We start from the raw sequence: 23131 nt of genomic DNA, 5'->3' as shown, positions 1-23131 counted from the left end.
CATTTCCTCCCCCTGATTCTGGGTGAAGGTTTATTTTTCCGGTGAGAACGCAAAAAACTACCCTTAAGATCTCTCAACTGTGTCCTTGGCTAGCAAGCTTTCTCTCCCGCAGCCTCTCACCCCAGCCACACCCCCTTGTGGAAAGCGGACGAGGCTCGCCCTGGCCTACAAGTCCCATCCTGCAACGCGCGCGAGCACGCTCTCTTCCGCGTAGCGGCGTCTTGTCCCAGCCTCCCCGCCCCAGAAGAGGGCGGGGCGGGCTCGCGCTGGGCCCACGGCATGCCGGGAGCTGTAGTGCGGCTGGTTGGGGCCGGCCAGCCCGGTGCGTGGCAGGAAGCGGAAGGGCCCGCGGCAGCCAGCGCCTCCGCCTCTCTCGCTCCCGCCCGCCCCCGCGGCCCCGCCGGGTTGCCTTCACTTCCCGCCCCGCCCCGCCCAGCTCGGAGCGAGCGGCGTTACTACTGACGTGTCTCTCCCTGCCTCGCTCTCTCTGCCTCCCTCTCCCCTCGGCTGAGCCGCACCGCTCGCGGGCTCGGCCGCGGCCCCCGTCGCCTCCCCGGAGCTCGAGCACCCGGCGCCGCCACCATGGGCAGTGAGTACCGAGGCGGGCTCCCCCGGCCGCCCTCCCCGGGCCCGGTCCGACCGGCCTGGGCGCCCCGAGGCCCAGATCCCCATCGGCCCCACCCCCACCCCTCGGACCCGGCTCCCCGCGGGGCCCTCTCCCCGGGGGCCGCTGCTCTAACTCCGGCTGTCTCTTTTTCCCCCCCACAGTTAAGTTTCTGGAAGTCATCAAGCCCTTCTGCGTCATCCTCCCCGAGATCCAGAAGCCCGAGAGGAAGGTAAGGCGCCCCCCGGGCAGTCGAGGGGTGACGGGAGGGGGTCCTCCGTCGTGGGGCCTTGGCCGCCGCCCCTCCGCCTCGGTCCGGCTGCGCCGGGCGTTTGCGAACTTCCCGAGAAGTTGGATGGGACAACCTTCTGCTTGAAGTGTCTGGCATCCTGGGGGGGGGGGCGGGGATGGGGGGGGCATAAAGGGGGCTTTCCCCCCCACCCACCCCGGAAAGGAGTGCTTCCAGCATCGGATGGGGAAGCGGGGAGCCCAGGTCCGCTCCAGGATGCACAGAGTAGGACTCAGAGCCCGGGTCCTCTACCTGCCAAAGCTCTCACCTCGTGAAATGGAGGATGGGAGAGTAGAACGGTGTGCAGAGGGTCTTTGTGGGGGAAACCAGTAAAGAACGGGGTATGGTAGCGCCCCGAGGGTCTGGGAGAACGGGGGGTCCTGTAGAACAGGGCAGGAACTTTAGCCTAGAAGAGCTGTTAGCTTTTCAGAAATCCCATCCATGCCTGGATGAACTCCTTTTCCAGTGGAAAGAATTGAGGCACTGAAGGTAAAATGGGACTGATTTTATCAGAACTGAGTTTCCTAGTTCGATTCCACGCCTTAGAGCTTTGATTCCGAGGCAAAGAAGTCAGAAGTTTCTTTTTTTAAATGGCATTACAGAAAAAGCCTAATAAGCATTCATTACATTCGAAATTATGTGGTTGACAGAATGTGTGTCCAGCCTTGTTGCCGTATCTCTTTCCATAGTTGTGATCGGTGGGTGTGTAGTACACTCGCCCTTATTTGGTACATATATTTTCACCTACTGACAGGGTCCAGGTACCCTATCATTTTTAGCATTCCATCATGTTAATAATATACCCACAGGCTACTTGACCAGTTTCCATATTGGTGCACATTTGGGAGATAATTTAATTATAAAAATGGAAGTTGTTGAGAGTGAATCTCTGGAGACCCTAAGCCCAGAAAGATGTAAAGAACCACAAGTTTGTGAAGCAGCATGACTTAGGACAAATAATAGTGATAGACATTTTTATTCAGACATATTGAACTGGGTGTCTTTATTAAACTCATCTTGTTGGAAACCATTCATCTTTTCCCCTAGACCCTCCCCCTTTTAACCTTCTCTGTGGACCCAAGGCTCACAGTCATCATCCTGCACTCCTCAGTATCTCTCACCTCCCATATCCAAGCCGTTGGCAAAGCCTGTGAATTTCTCCTTTGCATTATGTCTCCAATATACCCCCTTCTCTCCTCTGATGCTGCCCCCACCCCCACCCCTTACAAGCCCTCATCACTTCACACCTGGACTGTTGGCAGTAGGCTCAGGTGGGTCTGCCTGCCTCAAGTCTTGAGTCCTGCTCCAGGACGTCTTCCATTCTGCCACTAAAGTGATTTTCCTAAAGCACAGGTCACTCCCCTATTCAATAAACTCCAGTGGCTCCCTGGAGCCTCACTGGAGGATCAGATATCAAATGCTGTTTGTCATTCAAAACCCTTCATAATCTAGCCCCCTCCTACCTTTCCAGTCTCCTTATTCCTTACTCCTCCCCAGCACATGGTCTTTGATCCAGTAACACAGGCTTCCTGGCTGTTCCACAAACAAGCCACTCACCTCAGGGCGTTTTCTCTGGCTGACAACCCCCACCTCCCCCCATTGCTCTCCCGCCTTAACTCCCCTTCCCCCCACCCATCCGAGCTTCCTTTATGTCCCAACTAAAATCCTACTTCATACAGGAATCCTTCCCTTCTCACTTCCAATACCTTCCCTCCATTCATTATTATTTATCCTACATAAAGCTTGCTTTATATATTTTTTTTACATCATTTCCCCCCATTCATTGTAAGCTTCTTGAGGGCAGGGACTGTTTTTTTACCTCTTTGTATTCCCAGCTGTTAGTACAGTGCCTGCCACATAGTATAGTATAGTAGCTTAATGTTTATTGCTTGATTATATAGCACTTTAAAGTTGGCCAAATACTTAACTGACCTTACCGGGTAGGGGGTGAGGTGAGGTGAAGTGAGTACAGAGAAACCTTAATTGCAGAGAGGCTAAATGACTGATCAGTGTAGTTAATACCAGAGACAGGATTTGAACCCAGGTTTTCTGGCCTAATCCAGTCAGAAGCTCCAGACTGAAAAGTCAGGACCCCTGAGTCAGTTTTTCATTCTCGCTTTTGACAATTAGTAGCTATGGCCAAGTCATACCTTTTGTCTCTCTTGGCCGAAGTTTTCTTATCTGTTAAATGGGAGTAATATTTGTGTTGTCTCATGGTACCGTGATGCAACATAAATGTGAGCTGTGATTATCATGTTGTATTGTTTGACTAACATAAGTGAATGATTTTAATTTCCGTCACTTATCCAAATAACTGAAGTTGAATTTTCTTTTCATTTCTAACCATAGCCATCTCTCATTGGGATGAAAATTGCACAAATAATTAAAATCTATAGGTAATTTAGAAATCATTTTAACTAATAGTTTATCTCTTTCCTCACTAAGCCTTCTTCCAGAGCTTCTAACATGCAGTAGAAATGGCTATTGGATTTCATTTCTTTTTATGATTGCTTTATTGTGGAGATTCTAAAAGCCTTGAAATGGCCAAAATGGAAGGGTAACACAGGGCATAAATTATCTATAATTTGCCTCTCAGTCAAGCTTTGACTTGATATATAATTTAGTTCTAGCTCTAAGAGTATTTATCATTTTCAAGTTGAGATCCTTATGAGGATTTCTTCCCATATGGAACCATTTTAATAAAAGCTTGTGATACCGTACCAATTAGTCTGAAATCATGTTGAAATCATATTTACATTTAAGGACTTCTGGTAGGATTGAGGCATAAGGAAGGAAGGGAGAAAGGCAGATTCTCTAGCAGCAAGAGGCTTTACGGCTACATTAAATTTAAGATGTGCCCATTCTCTTATAAATCAAGTCAAAGCTTGACTATTTAGGTTCTCAATGTGGGTGAAATATAGGTAGCCTTTCAGCTGACCATGAAGAAGGGCATACCACAGCATGGACTAACAAATCCTTATAGCTTCCCAAATGAGTAGATGTAGCAGGATTCTGTAACAATATGGTAAACCAAAGACTAGATGATTCAAACTGAAGCATTTTCCTTTCAGCTAATATAAGACTATTTAATATAGACTAATAAAACTAATTTGTATTCAGCCTGTACAATAATGACTGAGCTAAGGCCCTCAAAAAGTTGCTTTTGCGAGTAGGTTAAAACATTTCATTTCCCCCTCGCCCCCCCTCAAAAAAAAAGTTGTTTCCATTTTTAGCTAACTTATTTTTAACTCTTTTTTTCTCCATAGAAAGTATGATGGTCAGCATGAGACCAAATTATCACAAATTCAAAATTAGCAGAGTTCATTGTAACACATTTTTACTGTAATTGTGGTACCATGTTAAGTATTGTTATAGTTGTTTTTTTATTAAGTTTGTCCATTTCATTATTTTCTTTTCAAATATATGGATCTGATTGGGGGGGGGGGGCGCAATGAGGGTTAAGTGACTTGCCCAGGGTCAAGTGTCTGAGGCCAGATTTGAACTCAGATTCTCCTGAATCCAGGGCTGTGCTTTATCCACTGTATCACCTAGCTGCCCCCTATGGATCTGATTAAAAACTTTTAATCCTGAAAATATTAATAATTTATAAACCTGGCCTAGGATTTTAAAGGTGTATTTGTCTTCTCATATGAAAGGAAAAAATAAAGAATTTGATTTACATTGATTTGGGGGCGGGGGGGGGGGGGCAGGAAAGCAGGGCAGTTTGAGTTTAAGTGACTTGCCTAAGGTCACACAGCTAGTAAATGTCAAGTATCTGAGGCCTATTTGAACTCGGGTCCTCCTGAATGCAGGGCCAATGCTTTATCCATTTACGTTGATTTTTTTTTTTTATTAGACTGGTTACTATGAAAAATATTTCTGCTTATTAAACCTTTGCACTCTGTTTTGCTCTAGATCCAGTTTAAGGAAAAAGTGTTATGGACTGCTATCACACTCTTTATCTTCTTAGTATGTTGCCAGGTGAGTTCACTTTTAATATTTCATGTGGCAAACATTATTTTAAAAGTCATGGGGGTAAGGGAGATGTTGGGGTGGGACTAAGTGTTGACCCTCTCTTCTCTGCCTTTCTCTAGATTCCCCTGTTTGGTATCATGTCATCGGATTCAGCCGATCCTTTCTATTGGATGAGAGTGATCTTGGCCTCAAACAGAGGTAGCAAACCAATTCTGTGTGCTTTGTCTGTTCAATGGATGATGAATTTAGCTATAAATTTGAACTTTTTTCTGTGGGATAAACAGTCTTTATGGAAAATATGGATTGGAAAATAGAGTGAATGAAGGAACAATGTGCCACATCGAATACATTTATAAAATATCCAAGTCAACACTAAGGCACTAAATTGTTTTGGATTGCATTTGTATGCAGTTTGTAATAACAAGATAAGACCATGTATGAGAGGGGGGAAAATGCTGAGAAACAGGATGGATTTTTAAACTGTGCCTGCAGAAGAGAAACGATGAAATTCCTACCTGTCTTCCCTGTGTTTTGATAAGGTGGCCCACAACAGAGAATGTGTAATTTGTTTCTCAGCTGCATCTTTTTCATATCTATAGGTTATGCATATGAGTCTAAAATCTGTGGCCATTTTTTGTGTGTAATCTCTACAGTTACATATGGTGGAATTGGGTGCATAGCTGTGTACTCCTGTTGATGTGTTTGATTAACTAGTTTATAAAAAATAGTTCAGTATCAGTTGTTGGTACAGCTCACTTTAGTATAATGGGAGGTAGAGATTTATTCACAGTTCTGTTTACAATTGTATAGACACCCATCCCTGTCTCTAGGAACTATTTGAATGTTATCCTTTTAAATAACAGATGAAGAGGTAAACCTTTCTTATCTCAACAAAACCAGAATGAATCTGTTGTGGCGAATTTAAATGCATGGGTCTGCCTAGAGATCATGTGATTCTCTAACAGAATGAGACATTGCCTGGCAGGATTTCCAGAATGAATTGGATTTGACTTTATAGTTAGTATTTCAGCATTATTTGTGTTTGGATTTAAATGATGTTACTCATGTATTTTCAACCCAGATGTATTGTATTTATTTAACTGTGGTGAACAGGAATTAATCAAGCTTTACCAATTCACTTTGTCCACATCTGACATCCTTCCTTAGGTAACAGAAAATGTTTGATCTCCCCCATTGTCTTGCAGGCACACTGATGGAGCTGGGAATATCTCCCATCGTTACCTCTGGCCTCATCATGCAGCTTCTGGCTGGGGCGAAGATAATTGAAGTGGGTGACACCCCAAAAGACCGAGCTCTTTTCAACGGTGCCCAGAAGTGTAGGTGACATTGTGAATAATGTCTATAGATTTCTGAGAACATAAAGTTAACAGGAAACAAAGGTTTGAGCAGTCAGGGCAATGTTTTTCTTGAAACAGAGACTTAGCTCCTTAGTCTCTTTGCTGTCTAGTGCTTGCACACTATCAGAACAATTCACAGCAGCATGACAGAATGTAAATGGAGAAATCTGTTACTTAGATGTAGAGCATAAAGAGGCTTGACACTTCTAGGGGGCTTTGTTGTTTGTGTATTTGTAGAGTCCTGAGCATAGAGTCAGGAAGGTTTGTTGTGGAGTTGTGTTTGCCTCTTCCTGACCCAATTTGATGTTTTCTTGACAAACCATTTCCTTTTCCAGCTCATTTTACAGATGAACTGAGGCAAACAGGTAAGTGACTTACACAGGATCACACAGCTAATAAGTGTCTGAGGCCAGATTTGAACTCAGATAAGTCTTCCTGACTCCTTGTTTGGCACTCTATCTAGTGCACTACCTAGCTGTCCAAGAAGGACCTGAGTACAAATCCAGCCTCAGTAACTATCTGTGTGACCTTGGGCAAGTCACATCACAGCTGCTGTCTCAATTTCCTCAACTGTAAAATGAGAATAACAGTGGCATCTACCTCCTAGGGTTGTTGCAAGGATCAAATGATAAGATATTAGTAAAGCTCTTAGCACAGTGCCTGGCACATAGTAGGCAATTAATGCTTGTTTCCTTCTTTCCTTTTTAGCTATGCAAAAAAAAAAAAAAGTTCCTTTGAGCCCAAAAAGACTATGTCCTAATGAGTAGCTCATTTGCAGTCTGCTTTTATCACCATTAGTAACAAGGACCAAGAGCATTAGCATTGACCTTGTGCTGCTGACATGAATGTTATTGGTGGTTAGAAATTATATTTACTATTGTTTGGCCAGCATAAATTTGTGCACTAGTGGATTGCACAAGCTATTTCGATTTATAATACTGTATTAAATGATAAACACATGAGTAGCTATGGTTTGGTTCCTCTTCCTGTGCCACAAAGGAGTACACTTAGCAGGTGGAAATTGACTAACTTAGTCTATTGACATCTTTTCAGTGAGCATGTATTTGTGAAATTCAGATTGAGAGTATAAAATACACTTTAGGCCTGAATCATCGCATTGAAACATTGAATAAGTTAATCTTGAAAGACACTGACCACTGAACTCAGAGTTAGAAGATGATAGGTTTAAGTTTGACTGTGACACTTACCGGGAGGGTGACTGTGAGAAAGTCACAAGCTCTCAGTCTGTTTCCCTCTAAATGTTTTATAAACTGTAAAGTACCATGTAACCAAGTTGCTGTTATTGATCATCCTTCTGTTCCTCTTTCCATCACTTTCCCGGAGAGTTCCATGCCAGGTAGACGACAACGCAGCAGAAATACAAATAAGATCACACTTAGAATTGTACTTGACTAGAGCTCTGGGATTTAAAAAGAACTCTCACAACAGAAGAGGCTGGAAATGAAGCCATAGACCTGGTGGTCTGTCTTAGTACTATGGAAGCAGTAACAGTGTGGCTGTACTGCTTTTTCTAACAATGAAGTATAATGATATACAAGAAAGGAAGATGGGCTGCAGAGTAAAACGCTTTTACTGAGTTAAAATAACTAATTTTGTAGGAAAGAGCAATGTGAAAAGTAAGTTGCTGCCTCTTAAAGAGCAAATTTTTACCCTTAAAACACATTCTATTGAACCTTAGGAAAGGAGTATCATTTTTAAGTAGTCTTTGAATGAATTGGATTCAACTCATTCAGTACCACCAAAATTAGCTAGCCTGCATAGTTAGCCTATGATTAAGCTTGGGGTGAAACCTCAGGCCCACCTTACGGGCTATCCAGTTGCCAGATGACCTGAGGGCCAGCCTTTGGCCATAGGTCAGTGACTTCCCAAATAGCCTAGAGTCAAGAAGACCTGAGTTCAGATTTGAACTGTACTGGCTGAATGACCTTTGGCAAGTCACTTTGCCTCTCTTTGCCTCACTTTACTTGACTCCTTGACTATAAGATAGGGATAACGGCACCTACCCGTCAGAATAGAAGATCAGATGAGATAACAATTAGAAAGTGCTTAGCAGGGGCAGCTAGGTGGCACAGTGGATAAAGTACCAGCCCTGGATTCAGGAGGACCTGAGTTCCAATCCGGCCTCAGACACTTGACATTTACTGGGCTGTGTGACCCTGGTCTAGTCACTTAACCCTAATTACCTCACCAGAAAGAAAGAAGGCACTTAGCAGAGTGCCTGGCACACATTAAGCACTATCTATATAATACTTTACAGTTACAAAGCACTTACAAAAATGTTCTCATTTTAATCCATGGCCCCTTAGGGTAGGTAACATAGTGTCCCACTTTATGAATGGGAAAACAAAGAGGTTGAACGATTGCCCTCGATCACAAAGCTAGTAAGTGGCAGCGCCAAGTCTAGAACCCACTTCTTCTGGTTCCTAGTTCTGTGCTCTTAGAGCAGTTTTCCCCCACCGGTGTGATGTCAGGGCTCTTTATAGGCCCTAAAATTTCCACACTTCTGTGTTTCTTGTTTAGTTTTTGTCTTTATTGATTCCTGAAATTTCCTTCTGAATAACAAAAATGGAATTAGGAATTGGGTTTGCTTTTCTCTTTGACTTAGCCTTCAGATTAACGGTGTGCTACACTGTGGATATCATAAGGATATTTGGTGACCTTCATTTGAACACTGAGCTGTTACTACCTTCCTTGACCATCCTAGTGAACTAATGCAGTGTTCCTTTGGTACACAGTATTCGGCATGATCATTACTATTGGCCAATCCATCGTGTATGTGATGACGGGAATGTATGGAGACCCCTCTGAAATGGGTGCTGGAATCTGCCTTCTGATCACCATTCAGGTAATTAATTCGCTAGAGTACACTCCCTCTCTTCCCTTCCAGGTGACCCTTGATTCTCATCATTTCCACACAGCAAGTCTAGACAGTACAGAAAAAGGACCATCTCACTGAGAGGAGCCTCCGAAGGCCTGTATTTGCCCTTAGACCCACGTGAGAAGGGAGTTCTTATGACACTTATACATGAAGCCAGGATGATCTCATCTCATCCCTTAGTGTTGGTACCACAGTAGCCTAATTGCAGTGAGAGGCAGGACAATGCCTGTAATGAATGACATGGGATATCTGCCCCTGATGTTTGTTTTCCATTTCCCATCATAGCTCTTTGTTGCTGGATTAATTGTCCTGCTTTTGGATGAGCTCCTGCAGAAAGGTTACGGTCTTGGTTCTGGTATCTCTCTCTTCATTGCTACCAACATCTGTGAGACCATTGTGTGGAAAGCATTCAGTCCCACCACTGTCAACACTGGCCGAGGTAAATGCCCGACGTTCACCATTTTCCTTGCCTTTCATCTCCTGAATGGTTTTTAATGTGCATTCTGCACATTATCCCCCTCACTATTAAAAGTGCTTTGTGTGCCAAGACAAGTGCTAAAATAATCTTCATTCAAGCAGAGGACTTTTCCAATAATATTTCTTAGTGCCACAAGAGGGAATCCTTTAAAGACAGATTCGATTTTAATAGCTATGTGGCCATTGCAGTTTCATCAACTCTGTGGAATCCTATTGGGAACAAATAGTCCATGTTTCAGTGTCTTGTGTCTGCCGAATGCTGGGGGCATCATCCTTGCCTTGCTCACAATGCTTATAATCTAGTGAGACATAAAACGAATTAATCTTTTTTTTACCAAGTAGACTGTGTACTAAGGAAGGCCTTGAGTGGAGAAACGAAGGTCAGGTACAGCTAATGAATTGGTGCTTCCTGGATTGTAAAAACAGGTTTTCAGGAACTCTAAAACAGATTGGTAGATATGGGTGGGGGTGTGGGGAAGGTCGCATATTTTAGAAAACAAGGATTGCACATGGCAAGCCGTGCTCACAACATGGCTATTAGCTTTGCCAGCTAAAGGGAGCACAATGTCAGGATGACACAGAAGTGATAGGAAGAGGAGTTGGAGCAGGGAGTGGATGGGAGGAGGATCGAGAAAACCGGGTGATGGATGAAAGTTGGCACAAAAGAGGGCAGTCAGCTAGAGATAGACTCTTGTTAGGGATGAAGGGATGAGGGCTTCAAGGAGGGGGTGCCCAAGAAGCTGGGGAAAAGCACAAGATACATTGAAGGTCGAGGAAAAGTTGGGAGGGCCCTCAATGAAGGGAAAAGAGGAGCTTTATGACGGTCATGAAGATGGGGGATGGGGGGCAGGTTGGGGCGGTTTGGAACAGTTTGGTTTTTGACACATTCAGCAAGAAGAGTTTAGCTGAAGGTCTGGATTGAAGAGAGGGTGAGGTCAGGGATGAGGAGAGATGAGGGCACCATCTATCTACAAGTGACTATGGAAATCATAAAGGGAGAGCAGAGCGAATGCGATTAGGGAATATGTTACAAGGGGGCAGGCGCACAATTAGAGCATTGAACTAGTAGAATAAGGAAAGAGTGCCGCAACAGAAACCGGGGCACAGCAGTGCCATGGACAGATAGAGGGCATCAGGGGTGGGGCTCAGTGATCTCTGAGGTCCCCTCTGCCTTTAAAAATCTTGATCCTAAAAGTGGCCGGCATTACCACCAATGAAGTGGATGAGAAGTGATAAGAAAAAGCCATTGATTTTGCTCAGGAGGAAATCACTTGACATTGAAGACAGCATTTCTGTGGAATAGTAAGAGTGGGAGCCCAATCATCAAGGGTAAAAGAAGGGAATAGAGGGTGAAAAAATAGAAGAGGCAGAAGTAGACATTCAGTTAGCAAGCATTTATCATGTGCTTCCTTTGTGCCCGACACTGAGCTAAGTAAGTGCTGGGGATACCAAGAAGGGCACAAGCCAGCCCCAACCCCCAGAATTATTAACACGCAGTAATAAGATACTCTCATTTCACAGTTGTGCTTCTTCCTTTGTCATAAATAAATTCCTTGTCATTTTATGAAGTAACTAAGCTTTCCCTATAATCTCTCCATAGCTCCTTTTATATCCTACCTGCTCCCTTAACTTAGCAGATTACCAAATGCAGTCCCCATTGTGATCGTGACTCAGTTCCTACTCCTATTATTTCTTCACCTGCATAACTTCCCCTTCACAGTTCAGCTTCCTGCCCTGCCCTTTCACAAAACACCAGGGTTGAGGAGCAAACAGAAGTGTGTGGAAAATGGGATTTGACACGAAAGATGTGCCCTTTTTGTGACACATTTTCTCTAGTGACACTTGACTGTTTGTCATTCAGGTTCATTATATTTCAGGTAATTCACAGAAGTATTTTGGACCCAACCTCATCCAATAGATTGGTGATCCCACGGTCACAAGCACCCCAAAGTGTTAGGTAGTTTTTGTCCTGTATTAAGCCATTAACTTCAAACAAGAGTGAAATTGACCTAAAGGTCAGTGTAACCCAAGATCAGATACAAGGAGCCTCTTTTTCTGAAAGGGGGATTTTTATAATTGACTTTACTGTTCAAGACCGTTTTGATCACTAAGCAAAAGAACTAACTTTCCAGGCCTTAAGAGAGTTGTCCTAGAATGATGTCTGTTTTTGGCCAGAGCCAGAGCAACTCACAACACCAGCAGAAAGAATGAAATTAGGAGAGGAATAAAATACAGTCACTATTTTGGGGGGGAAATGTGCATTATCTTACTCTTTCTTTTTAATTAGGTATGGAATTTGAAGGTGCCATCATTGCATTGTTCCATCTGCTGGCTACACGAACAGATAAAGTTCGGGCCCTTCGAGAAGCTTTCTATCGTCAAAACCTCCCCAACCTCATGAATCTGATTGCCACCATCTTTGTGTTTGCAGTTGTTATCTATTTTCAGGTTAGTCCGAATCCTGTCTTGGGATTCCCCTTGTTCGGGCACTTAGATTGGGGTGCAAGTTCTCATGATGCGGAATTGGACTTAGCTACATGATCTGTGTGGTTTGAGGTCAGAGGGGGTCAGATGGCTTGGTTATGTGACTACAGGTTTAGGGAATTCCCCCCTCCAATATAAACCTGTCCCTGCTCTGCAATCTGTGGTCTTAGAGAATTTCCTGGGAGGGCTTTGGAGTTGTGACTTGCCCAGGGTCACAAAGCCAGACCCCTTCAGGCAGGTCTTGAAGCCTAGGTCTTCTGCTTGCAAGGTGGGCTCTCTTATCACCAATGCCATTGCCACTTCTCAGGTAGATATTGAACACTATGAAGCCAGCTTTTTTGTCTTCTCTTGGTGCCAGTTTTGGTTTACTCCCTCACTGCTCCAAATTCATCATTACCAAGTAATAATGCAATCGTAAGACATTTCTATATTGCCTAAATAGCTGAAGAGCATTTTCTTTTATAGCATGACTAATGTGGAAATGTTTGGCATATCTGTACATGTATAGTCTATATCAGGTTGCTTGGCTTCTCAAGGAGAGAGGAGGGCATGAGAGAATTTGGAACTCATTGTTTAAAAAGAGATATTTTTTAAAATGTGTTTAAATGCGATTAAGAAAAATATAAGTAACATTTAAAATGGAACTTTAAAAAATAGAAAAATATGAATAATACAATCATTGAACCAAGTTTGTGAGACTGGGTATGACTATTTCAGTTACAGATTCTACTGATTCCTCTTCTTTCCTGCCTGCCCCCCATTTAGCTGAATGAGGTTATGAGTTCAGTTCAGTAAAACATTAAGTACCACCGTGTGTCTACCATTAGATTGCCTTCAGGGAGCTTATGATGTGGGGAAATAACATCTACACAGAGTTAAATGCTATCATAAGTACAAAGTGATTTCCACTGGAGTCTGAGGTGGAAGGCAACTTAACAGTAGTACAGAAGTTCTAGGAGTAGCTAGGTGGTGAAGTGGATAGAGCACTGGCCCTGGAGCCACAGAAGGACTGAAGTTCCAGTCCAGCCTCAGACACTTCCTGGACAAGTCACTTCACCGTTAGCCTTAGTTTCCTCATCTGTAAAAGGAGTTGAAGAAGGAAGTGGCAAGCCCCTCCAGTCTCTCTACCAAGAAAACCCCAAAGCAGGTCACAGACATGACTGACAAGTGGCCAAACGACAACAAGAGTACTAAGGGTTACAATGAGCGGGTAAAGTAGAACGGGGTGACGCACAAGAGAAATTGGACCAATAGAAATGGGGGCAGGGAGCAAAGATTTGTGGCCAGAGGAGGGAGCTTTGGCCGAGGCATTTCATAACTGAAAATCACAAGGGTTCTGAGTGGAGCAGTGGGCCAGTAAGTAGATTGTCAGTACCGTCCACGGTAGCAATATTGTTGATTTGATGATTAGTTGTAATGTCCATCTACACAAATGAAATGTGCCTGCTTTGTAATGCAGAAGAAGAGCCAGCAGTGACTAAGCAAGAACAGAATTAGATCCAAATAGCAGCCTCTAGATGCAGTCGAATCCTCAGCTTTATGGTGCCGCTCTTCCTAAAAGCAGAATAGAACAAGTGCGGTGCCCTGGAGCCAGGAAACCCAGATAGGGAACTCACTGTCCTTGGCGAGCTTTGTGACTTTTAAGCAAGTCACTGAGCCTGTGCTCATTTGTCTTAGCTGTAAAATGAAGGACTTGGTTGAGATCTATTTGTAAGGCCACTTGGACTCCAGGCAGATCTGTGGTCATAATACAGAGGTTCAGCTCTCTAGGACTGGGAATTAAACCGTATTGCAATTCCTGGAGGAACAAGGAAAAGTAGACACTTAGCCTAGCCTAGACTTACAGAATGTTGGTAGGAAATATCTTTGTCTTAAAATGGGTCATTTCTGTACTTTTCACTCTCTAGTGACTGTTTTCTAACCTCTTTGTGAGAAATAATCCCAAACTGATTTCTGTAGCTAGATTTGATTCTCCATTTCTGTAGTTGCATATTTTGTCTACAGAAGTTTCTTAAAGGAAATCAGACTAAAAATTCAGGAACGCTGACCCAGCTAAGTACCATCCTCACTCACATGGACATCTAGCTTGATGAGGGAAGAAAACATTTTGGTTCCCTTTGTTCAGTTAGAGAACAGGCTCGTTTTAAGAAGGTATGGGTTAAGTCTCTGACACAAACAGTAAGAAATAAGACACGAGAAAGCAGGGCATCCAGTTGGAGATACTTCAGACCTTTTCCACGCCTGTCACAGTAATTGATTTTTTAAAATGCATTGTGTTTTGTTTTGTTTTTTGATGGGGCAATGAGGGTTAAGCAACTTGCCCAGGGTCACACAACTAGGAAGTGTCAAGTGTCTGAGGCCGGATTTGAACTCAGGTCCTCCTGACTCCAGGTCCAGTGCTCTATCCACTGCGCCACCTAGCTGCCCCCTTAAATGCATTGTTCTTAAGAGAAGATTCAGTAATTCCAGTGGCTGAGACGCTGAGGTCTGTATACAAGCATCACATGTGTTTCTAAGTAAAATTTGAACTTGATGTCAATAGCTAAGGTGGGGAGGCAAACATCATAAAATGAAGTGCAGCTGCCTTAGTGGGATAAAAAATTTTTTTAATTAGTTCAGGGATTGTAAAAAAATATTGTAACACGACTTTCAGCTCTTTACTATACCAGGTGATGAAGGGCATAACATCCATTAAGTCCCTAACACTTGGTTTGTTTGTGTTTACATGTATGTTTACGTGTGTGTGTGTATGTGTCCATGGGTGGATGTATGGATTTACTTCTGAAATTTCTGAAGAATTTTGCCTGATGTAAATGTTCCTACTGCTGAAGTTTTGGCAGTTAGATTTGTAATAATGGCAAAGTGGCCCCTTGATTTATTGCTTTAGCCTCTGCAGATATTGGTAACAACATTATCCCACTTTTTCAGAGCATTGTAGACATTGAGAGAAGATTTTTAAAAAACTGTAAAAGATAAAGTCTGTTCTTAATGGCTTACAGTTTTGGGGAAGGCAGTACAGATAGAAAAATTTGGCATTGTTAAACTATTGGAGGAAGAAAATGCAAAGGAACACTATGGTACACATATTGAGAAGGTCGGAAGAAAAAAATGGCTTAATAAAATGTCATTGGCCTGAGACTGGAAGGAAGAGGATTTTAGCAGGCCCCGCAAGCCCTTCCTGGTGTGGTGGCAGGCTACAGGAGTGGGCAGTGGGAAGAAGACTATGTACCCATGTTTTATTCCTGGCTCTGACACTTAACTACCTCTGTGCCCCATATCATTTAATTTCCCTCTTTTATTGTTTTAAAACAACAGCCTCTTCTAACTTTAAAGTCCTATGATTGTATGATAATTATTATAAACAAATATTTTTGAAGAATCTCTTGTGTGAAGTCACCATGCTAGGCCCTCAGTGCCTTCTCTGTTCCTTACTCCCCCTTTCCTTCGTTCAGTAATAAAAGGGACTCTTGTCCAAAAGGCTCTTCAAGTTATTTATGGTTGTGTATAATTATATAAAGATGAAACGATAAAGGACAAATGTGCTTTGACTCCTTAGGGCTTCAGAGTTGACCTGCCTATCAAATCAGCACGTTACCGTGGTCAGTACAACACCTATCCCATCAAGCTTTTCTACACTTCCAACATTCCCATCATCCTTCAGTCTGCTCTAGTATCTAATCTGTACGTCATTTCCCAGATGTTGTCTGCTCGCTTCAGTGGCAACTTATTGGTTAGCCTATTGGGGACCTGGTCTGTAAGTATATGTCTCTTTTAACTTTGTTTTTTTACTTATAATTTTAAAAAATTTTAAAAAAAAATTTTTTTGTAAGTGAACATATTCTATTATTACCTACCCATTGAAAATAATGAGTTTTTAGTGGTCTAAGTGGACATGTGATTACATATGGCCAAGTATCAGAGTCCTTATTCATCTGTTCTGAACAAAGTTTTGACTACAAGTTTGAGCACTAAGATTGAACTGAATAACATTAAATGGCTTTCTTTTTTATTGTCTCTAGGATACTTCTTCTGGGGGTCCAGCTCGTGCTTATCCAGTTGGTGGCCTTTGCTATTACTTATCACCCCCAGAATCCTTTGGTTCCGTGTTAGAAGACCCTGTACATGCAGTTGTATACATAGTATTCATGCTGGGTTCATGTGCATTCTTTTCCAAAACATGGATTGAAGTCTCAGGCTCCTCAGCCAAAGACGTAAGTGGAAATAGAAATGAGTTACATGGCCGTTGAAGGCCGTATCTCACTTGGTACTATATATAGCAGGAGTAACCAATAAAATGTATAACATTTTATTTTTAACTAGAGTGTAGAAAAGTAGTTTGCTGTCCAAGCATCTCAGATGTTCCCGACATCCCGGGAACATTACATTATACAAATATTACAGCTGAGTAAAAATAGATAAGCTGAGTCACAGTTTAGCTCTTTGCCCAAAGCGAAATACTGGATTACTAGTAGATCTGAGAATAGAAGTGAGGTTTATAAAATGGTTACTTGTCATCTGACTTCTCTACAGTAGTTCGAGTTTGTATTCGATTTTTCTTACAATATTTTGAACAACAGATTACGAAACTAAGACTTCCTACCTTGATTTTATATTTGTGGAAGGAACTAATGTGTTTTTTCCTGTAATGGGTGGCGTGCAGGTCGCAAAGCAGCTGAAGGAACAGCAGATGGTGATGAGGGGCCACAGGGAAACCTCCATGGTCCATGAACTAAATAGGTGAGTAATCAGTTTATACCTGTCTATGATATCAGCATTCCCATTCAGAATGTGTCTGTGTGTCTGTGATACATCTCTATGTTACTATGACTGCCCATTCTCCAAAAAGCTTTCACTCTTCTATCCCATCTTGATCAGAAAGTGACCTTGCATTCTTGAAGGCTTTTCTGGTGGATGACAAGCTTTGGCAGGTCCTAACAAGCTGGAACAGCTTTTGAGTGTAGGCCTGATAACAGATTGTATTCCTGTCACCTAAGGACTTGCCTAATTAAGTTCAGAGAGGCTTGTCACTAAATTGGCCACAGGTGGGGTACATTTTTTTTTTTCAGCCAGAATAACCCATAAATTGTTACTAAGTCTTAAACAGGTTTCAGTCTCCATCTGTGGAGGGATTATCCAGACCATTGAGATGTGATCATTGAAATCTAATTGACTGGTTGTGCTTCTGTATTTGAAGGTTATATCTGTTTTTTCCTGGGGTGGATGCATTTGTGGATTTTCAAACATGAAACTGGGGGCTATCATTTGAACATAAGTGTCTTAGAGAACACCTAAAATAGGCCTTTGACATCACTGGCTCCTTAAACTTTATTTTTGTTGCACAATGCAAACATGTCCAGTGGCATAGGGAATAGAGCTGAATAAGGTTGTTGAGGATGGGAGTGAATACCAAGAAAAGTCGGTGTTTTTTCCATTTAGTTTTTCCAATTGCTACTACTTCTTCTCCTAGATACATTCCCACAGCTGCTGCATTTGGTGGACTGTGCATTGGGGCCCTCTCAGTCTTGGCAGATTTCCTCGGAGCTATTGGATCTGGAACAGGAATCCTGCTTGCCGTCACCATCATTTACCAATACTTTGAAATCTTTGTCAAGGAACAGAGTGAAGTTGGCAGCATGGGGGCTCTCTTGTTTTAAACTGTGTCTCTTCATGGGCCTAGAAGAGGGAGTGGATTCTTGAATTGTCCAAGAAGAGAAAAGAAATAACCAAAATCTTGTTACAAGAGCTCTTATTGAAGCAGAGTCACATATGCCATGGTATAAGAACTTTTGTTTGATATTCTTTCATTCCAACTTTTTTGTATCATATGTGCACTTTTTAAAGTGCTAGAAAATGTCAAAAAATCTTGTTTTTAATCCTGGCATTTTCTTTATTTGACATTCGTCCCCTAGCTTAATTGATGTAAATGTTTACTAGTTTTCCAAAGTATCATCACTTTTTAAAAGAATTTTCTTATGCCTTGAGTTTGTGTCTTCTGAGCACTGACTGTTGCTGTCCTAGTCACAATTTCTACCACCTAGTGGGATCTATGAATCTGGTTATAAGCACAAACATCATTAAAACTTATCCAGTTCATACTGGGAGTGGGTAGGAGGAATATGACTTTAAATTCATGTGGTTGAAGGAAGCATTATATTGAAATATTATCAGAGTGTCTCTCTTAAATGACCTGAACATTCAGTAATACCTGGTGAAAGGCATAAGACTGTTTCCAGATAGAATATTTTTTTTTTCCTTTTAGAAGGAATCTAATCAGGGTAGCCTAGCTTTTCCAAGGGAAGAGAAGGATAGCTTACCTAAGATTAAAAAATGTAAACAACAACTTTGGGAAGCCTGGTAAGTGGCTCGCTCTCTCTTTCTCTGTGGTTGTCATCACCGTTGGCTACACTGATTGAAGTACAGGGACTAAACAGAAACTGCATGTCCTTGCTTCCTACATTCTCAATTACTTTTGAGAAATCCAGAGTTCCTTTGCTTTAACAAGTTGAGCCTAGATGGACTAAGCAGTAAGTTTCTCCCTCTCTGGAGATACGTTGAAACCTGTTTTTTTTTTTTTTTCCTAGCATAGCCTTCCTAGCTCAGAGCTGTGCCCAAGAACCCTCTCAGTGGCATTTACATATCTTATCCTGATGCTTCCAATTTATAGTTCCAGTCATCTCATATCATTTTTCCCTGAGTCTTCCTACCTGTCCCTTTCACTGCCCCCCATCCCAAATATTTCTAAAAAGGAAATATTGCAGCAAGTAATTAGGCATAGAAGGAAAGCCACCCAATTTTCATAGCCAGTTTCATCATACATAATTATTTTTTAGGAAGATTGAAACATTACCCTACTTGTATTTTTAGACCTTTTTTTAAAAAAAAAAATTGTACATAGGACCAAATCCAAGCAGCGTGAATGAAAAACCAGAAAACAGGGTTCAATAATAAACCAGTATTGCCCAGTATGGGAAAAGGGATAAACTTAAAACAGGTAATAAGATCAGAATTTTGAAATCTACTTTTTTCATATATTGCTCCAACATTATTTTTTAAGTCTTAAAAATTGTGTCCAAAATGTTTCCGTCCTCAGCAAATGGACTGCAGGAATTAAGACCGTTTCAAAGTTGGGGATATCTAAGGAAAGCCTGAGAGATTAATAATGTAGGGGGCACAGGGAAAGTTTTGTCAGCAAAGTTCACTAGGGTCTATCTAGTTTCTTGAACTAAGAAATGAGGAAGACGTTGGAGTTTGATAGCACCAGAGATGAAAGATTGCTTGGAAGGAAAATCTGGAAGCAAGGGGGAACCCAGGACTAGGATGTAGTGCTTGAACTGTTGTGCATCCTGCACAATGAGAGAACAAAGGAACAGTGGCCATATGTTGTCACGGACAGTGGTGCTTGCTGTACCTAAAATGAAGTGGGCTTAGTGGAGTTTAGCCCATAGATTACAACTGGGAACTGCCACCTCAGGTGGAGTATTTTATACATAGTACAGGATGTTCCAAAAGTCTCTGTGCAGTTTAAGCTATTAAAGTTTAACACATTTAATATAATAAAAGTTTTAATATATTAAAAGTATTAAATTTTAATAGCTTAAAACTGCTCAGAGACTTTGGGAACATCCCGTATTTCAACTAGCCCCAAGTCGGGTCTAGTCTCTACTAGAAAGAGCAATATTAATGTTAACTCATGTCTAAGATCTTAGACTGTCTTTGCCAAATCATTTGGATTTCATTCTTGATGGTGGTTGGGTGTTGAATCATTGAGAACCCACTGTATTGTTACAGGCATCAGAGCCAAATAGTTTGGCTTCAGTGGCCTGAAGTGAGTGGGTATCATGGAATTCTAGAACCAGAACAGACTTTCGCAATTATCTGTTCCATTTTAGAGAAGAAATTGAAGTTTGAAAAGGGGACCAGATTTGCACAAGGTCTTATTGAAAGTTAGCAGATCCAGAACAATAGTGCAAGTCTCCCGAATTTTCTAGTCCGCATTAGGCCCACTTAGGAACAGAGGAGGATCTACGACACTGATCCCTGCCCCTCCTCCACAGATACTGAGCTTTGCTGACAGTGTCTTCTATTGCTAGAGATCTCGCCTCCTACTAGATATCTTTCTTTATCCCTTTCTGTCTCTTCCTGCTCAGTCCCATGCTACCCAGTAGAAATTGACCACTGAGGGTACAGATGTGGAATTGACACCTGAACTCTCCTTCAAACCAAATCACTGTTTGGGGGGTTTATTCAGTTAAAAGCTACTCCTCCATGTACACTTGTACACCACTGGTACTATTAACCGTGTGTCCCTGCCATTTGCAAATGACAAAGCATCTTTACCATCTGTGATTGCCAACTCTCCAAATCTGTGAGGCTGGGGCCTTGTGTAACAGTCAGTATGCAAACTGGGGCCAACACTCAGCCACCTTTGAAGGTTTATTGATTTGGTAAATGATGGCATAGTGGAGGAATGGAAACAAGCCATGAATAAAGAAATGTTTTACAATTCCACATGTTTATATTCTCTGCTTCTGTCCTGTTTCTTTCCAAAAGGATGGGGGGGAGGGTGACTGTGGAATTAAGGGAAAATTTAGGAACAAAACTTGGTTAGAGTGCTTATTCAGAAAGTTAGTGTATTACTATCTTCAAAATATTTGTTCTTGGAAGCTGCCTTCTGACTAGGTTAGCATCATACTTGAGTTTTTTGTTTTGTTGTTGTTTGTCCTTCATTATTTATTTAGTTAGGATTTCCCCCAAGTTACATGTAAAAAACCAAATTTTTTCACATTGATTTTTAAAAACTTTGTGTTGCAAATTTTCTTCCTCCTCCACCCCTCCCTAAGAAATCAAGCAATTCAGTATGTTATATATGTGCAGTTATGCAAAACATCTCCACCTTAGTCAAGTTGTGAAAGAAAACAGATAGTATAACCTTAGAAAGAGGAACTAACAAAAAAATTATTATACTAAAATCTGTATTCAGTACCATGTTCTTTCTCTGTAGGTGGCTTACATTTTTCATAAGTCCTGATAGCATCCTACTTATCATTTCTTTCACAGTTGTTATTGCTAACTGTATTACCCTCCATCCTATTCCCTTCCCTTAATAATTACTCTATTTTCTATCTTCTTTCACCCTATCCCTCCTCGAAAGTGTTTTGCTTTTTACTGCCCCCTCTCCCAATCTGCCCTCCCTTCCTTTACCTCCCCCCCCCTTATCTCCTTGCCCTCCCACTTTCCTGCAGGGCAAGATATATTACTATACCCACTTGAAGTATATGTTATTCCCTCTGAGCCAATTCTGGTGAGAGAAAGGCTCACTCATTCCCCAATCCTTCCCCATCTTCCCCTCCACTCCATAAGTTTTTTCTTGTTTCTTTTATGTGAGCTACTTTACCCCATTTCACTTCTCCCTTTCCCTTTCTTCCAGTACATTCCTCTTACCCCTTGACTTTATTTTAAAGTTGTCATCATAGGTCAGCTAGGTGACACAGTGGACAAAGCATTAACCCTGCACCCAGGAGGCCCTGAGCCCAAATCTGACCCCAGACATAAGCCACCTCACCCTGCCTGCCCCCCCAAAAAAGAAAAAAGGATAAACAAAAAATAAATGCTTTACAGATATCATCCCTTCATATTTAATTCATACCTGTGCCCTCTAAGTATATTCCTGTCAGCTGCCCTAATACTAAGAATTCTTAGGAGTTAGAAGTATTATCTTCCCATGTAGGAATGTAAACAGTTTAACCTTTTAACATCCCTCATGATTTATTTTTCCCATTTATCTTTTTTTGCTTCTCTAGAGTCTTGTATTTGAAAGTCAAATTTTCTATTCAGTTCAGGTCTTTTCATCACAAATGGCTGAAAGTCCCTTTTTTTTTTCATTGAAATCCCATTTTTCCCCCTGAAAGATTATGCTCAGTTTTGCTGGGTACATGATTCTTGGCTGTAGTCCCAGTTCCTTTGCCCTCTGGAATATCATATTCCATGCCCTCCGATTCTTTTTTTTTTTTATAATTTTATTTTCCAAATTACATGTAAAAGTAAATTTTGACATCAATTTTTTGAGTTATATTGGATCATTGCCTTGCTAAAAATAACCACATGCTTCCCAGTAGATCATCTTACACTAATGCTGTTATTTTGTATATAGTACATTTCTCTCTGCTTCAGTTCATGTTGGTCTTTTCCAGATTTTTCTGATAGCATCCTGTTCATAATTTTATATATAGTACCTTGAACTTGACAGAGAATTTTCTTTACAGTAGCCCAGCAGAGTAGGTACCATACATTTTGACATTGTAGTCAATCATCATAACTATTTCCCTCCATCCCATTTACTCTATTGTCTATCTTAATTTGCCCTATTCCTCCTCAAAAGTGTTTTGCTACTGACTGCCCCCTCCCCCGCTCTACCATCCCTTCATTCACCCTTCCCCCCTTATCTGCTTCCCCTCCTACTTTCCCATAGGGTTAAATAGATTACTCTTCCCAATTGGGTGTGTGTCTTATTCCCTCCTTGAGCCCACTCTGATGAGATTAAGGCCTTTGAGCTAATTCTGTTTTCTAAATTTTTCTTCCTCCCTCCCTCCCTCCTCAACTCTCCCTGTGAAATCAAGCAATTCAATATATGTCATACATGTGTTATGCAGAACATCTTCACCTTCCTTGAAAGTGTTTTGCTTTTTACAGCTCCCTCCACAAAACTTCCCTTCCCTCCTTCCTCTTTTCTCCCCACCCCACTCCCCCATCTCCTTCTCCTCCTTTTCCTTAGGGCAAAAATATATTACTATACCCGCTTGAGTATGTATGTTATTCCCTCTTTGAGCCAATTCTGATGATAGTGAGGTTCACTCACTCCCCCACTCCTTCTCTCTCTTCTCCTCGCCTCCATAAGCTTTTTTCTTGTTTCCTTCATGTGAGCTACCTCTCCCCATTCCACCTCTTCCCTTCTTCCTCCCCCAGTCTATTCCTCCTACCCCTCAACCCTATTTTAAAGATGTCATCATGGGATAGTTAGGTGGCACAGTGGACAGAGCACCAGCCCT

General features: G+C 41.9%; 1 protein-coding gene across 1 annotated transcript; it reads left to right on the top strand.

The window, feature by feature from the left end:
- Nucleotides 1-410: 410 nt before the first annotated feature.
- Nucleotides 411-20594, top strand: SEC61A1 (SEC61 translocon subunit alpha 1). The gene is made up of 12 exons (XM_043989098.1): nt 411-589; nt 769-836; nt 4809-4874; nt 4988-5066; nt 6074-6205; nt 8983-9092; nt 9411-9564; nt 11890-12050; nt 15643-15840; nt 16106-16297; nt 16747-16823; nt 17554-20594. Exons 1-12 carry the CDS (start codon nt 583-585, stop codon nt 17738-17740), a joined length of 1431 nt encoding a protein of 476 aa, XP_043845033.1. The 5' UTR covers nt 411-582; the 3' UTR covers nt 17741-20594.
- The last annotated feature ends 2537 nt before the right edge of the window (nt 20595-23131 follow it).

Source organism: Dromiciops gliroides, chromosome 1 (genome assembly GCF_019393635.1).
Source record: "Dromiciops gliroides isolate mDroGli1 chromosome 1, mDroGli1.pri, whole genome shotgun sequence".
Lineage (NCBI taxonomy): Eukaryota > Metazoa > Chordata > Mammalia > Microbiotheria > Microbiotheriidae > Dromiciops > Dromiciops gliroides.
This window is presented reverse-complemented; position numbering and strand designations above follow the sequence as displayed.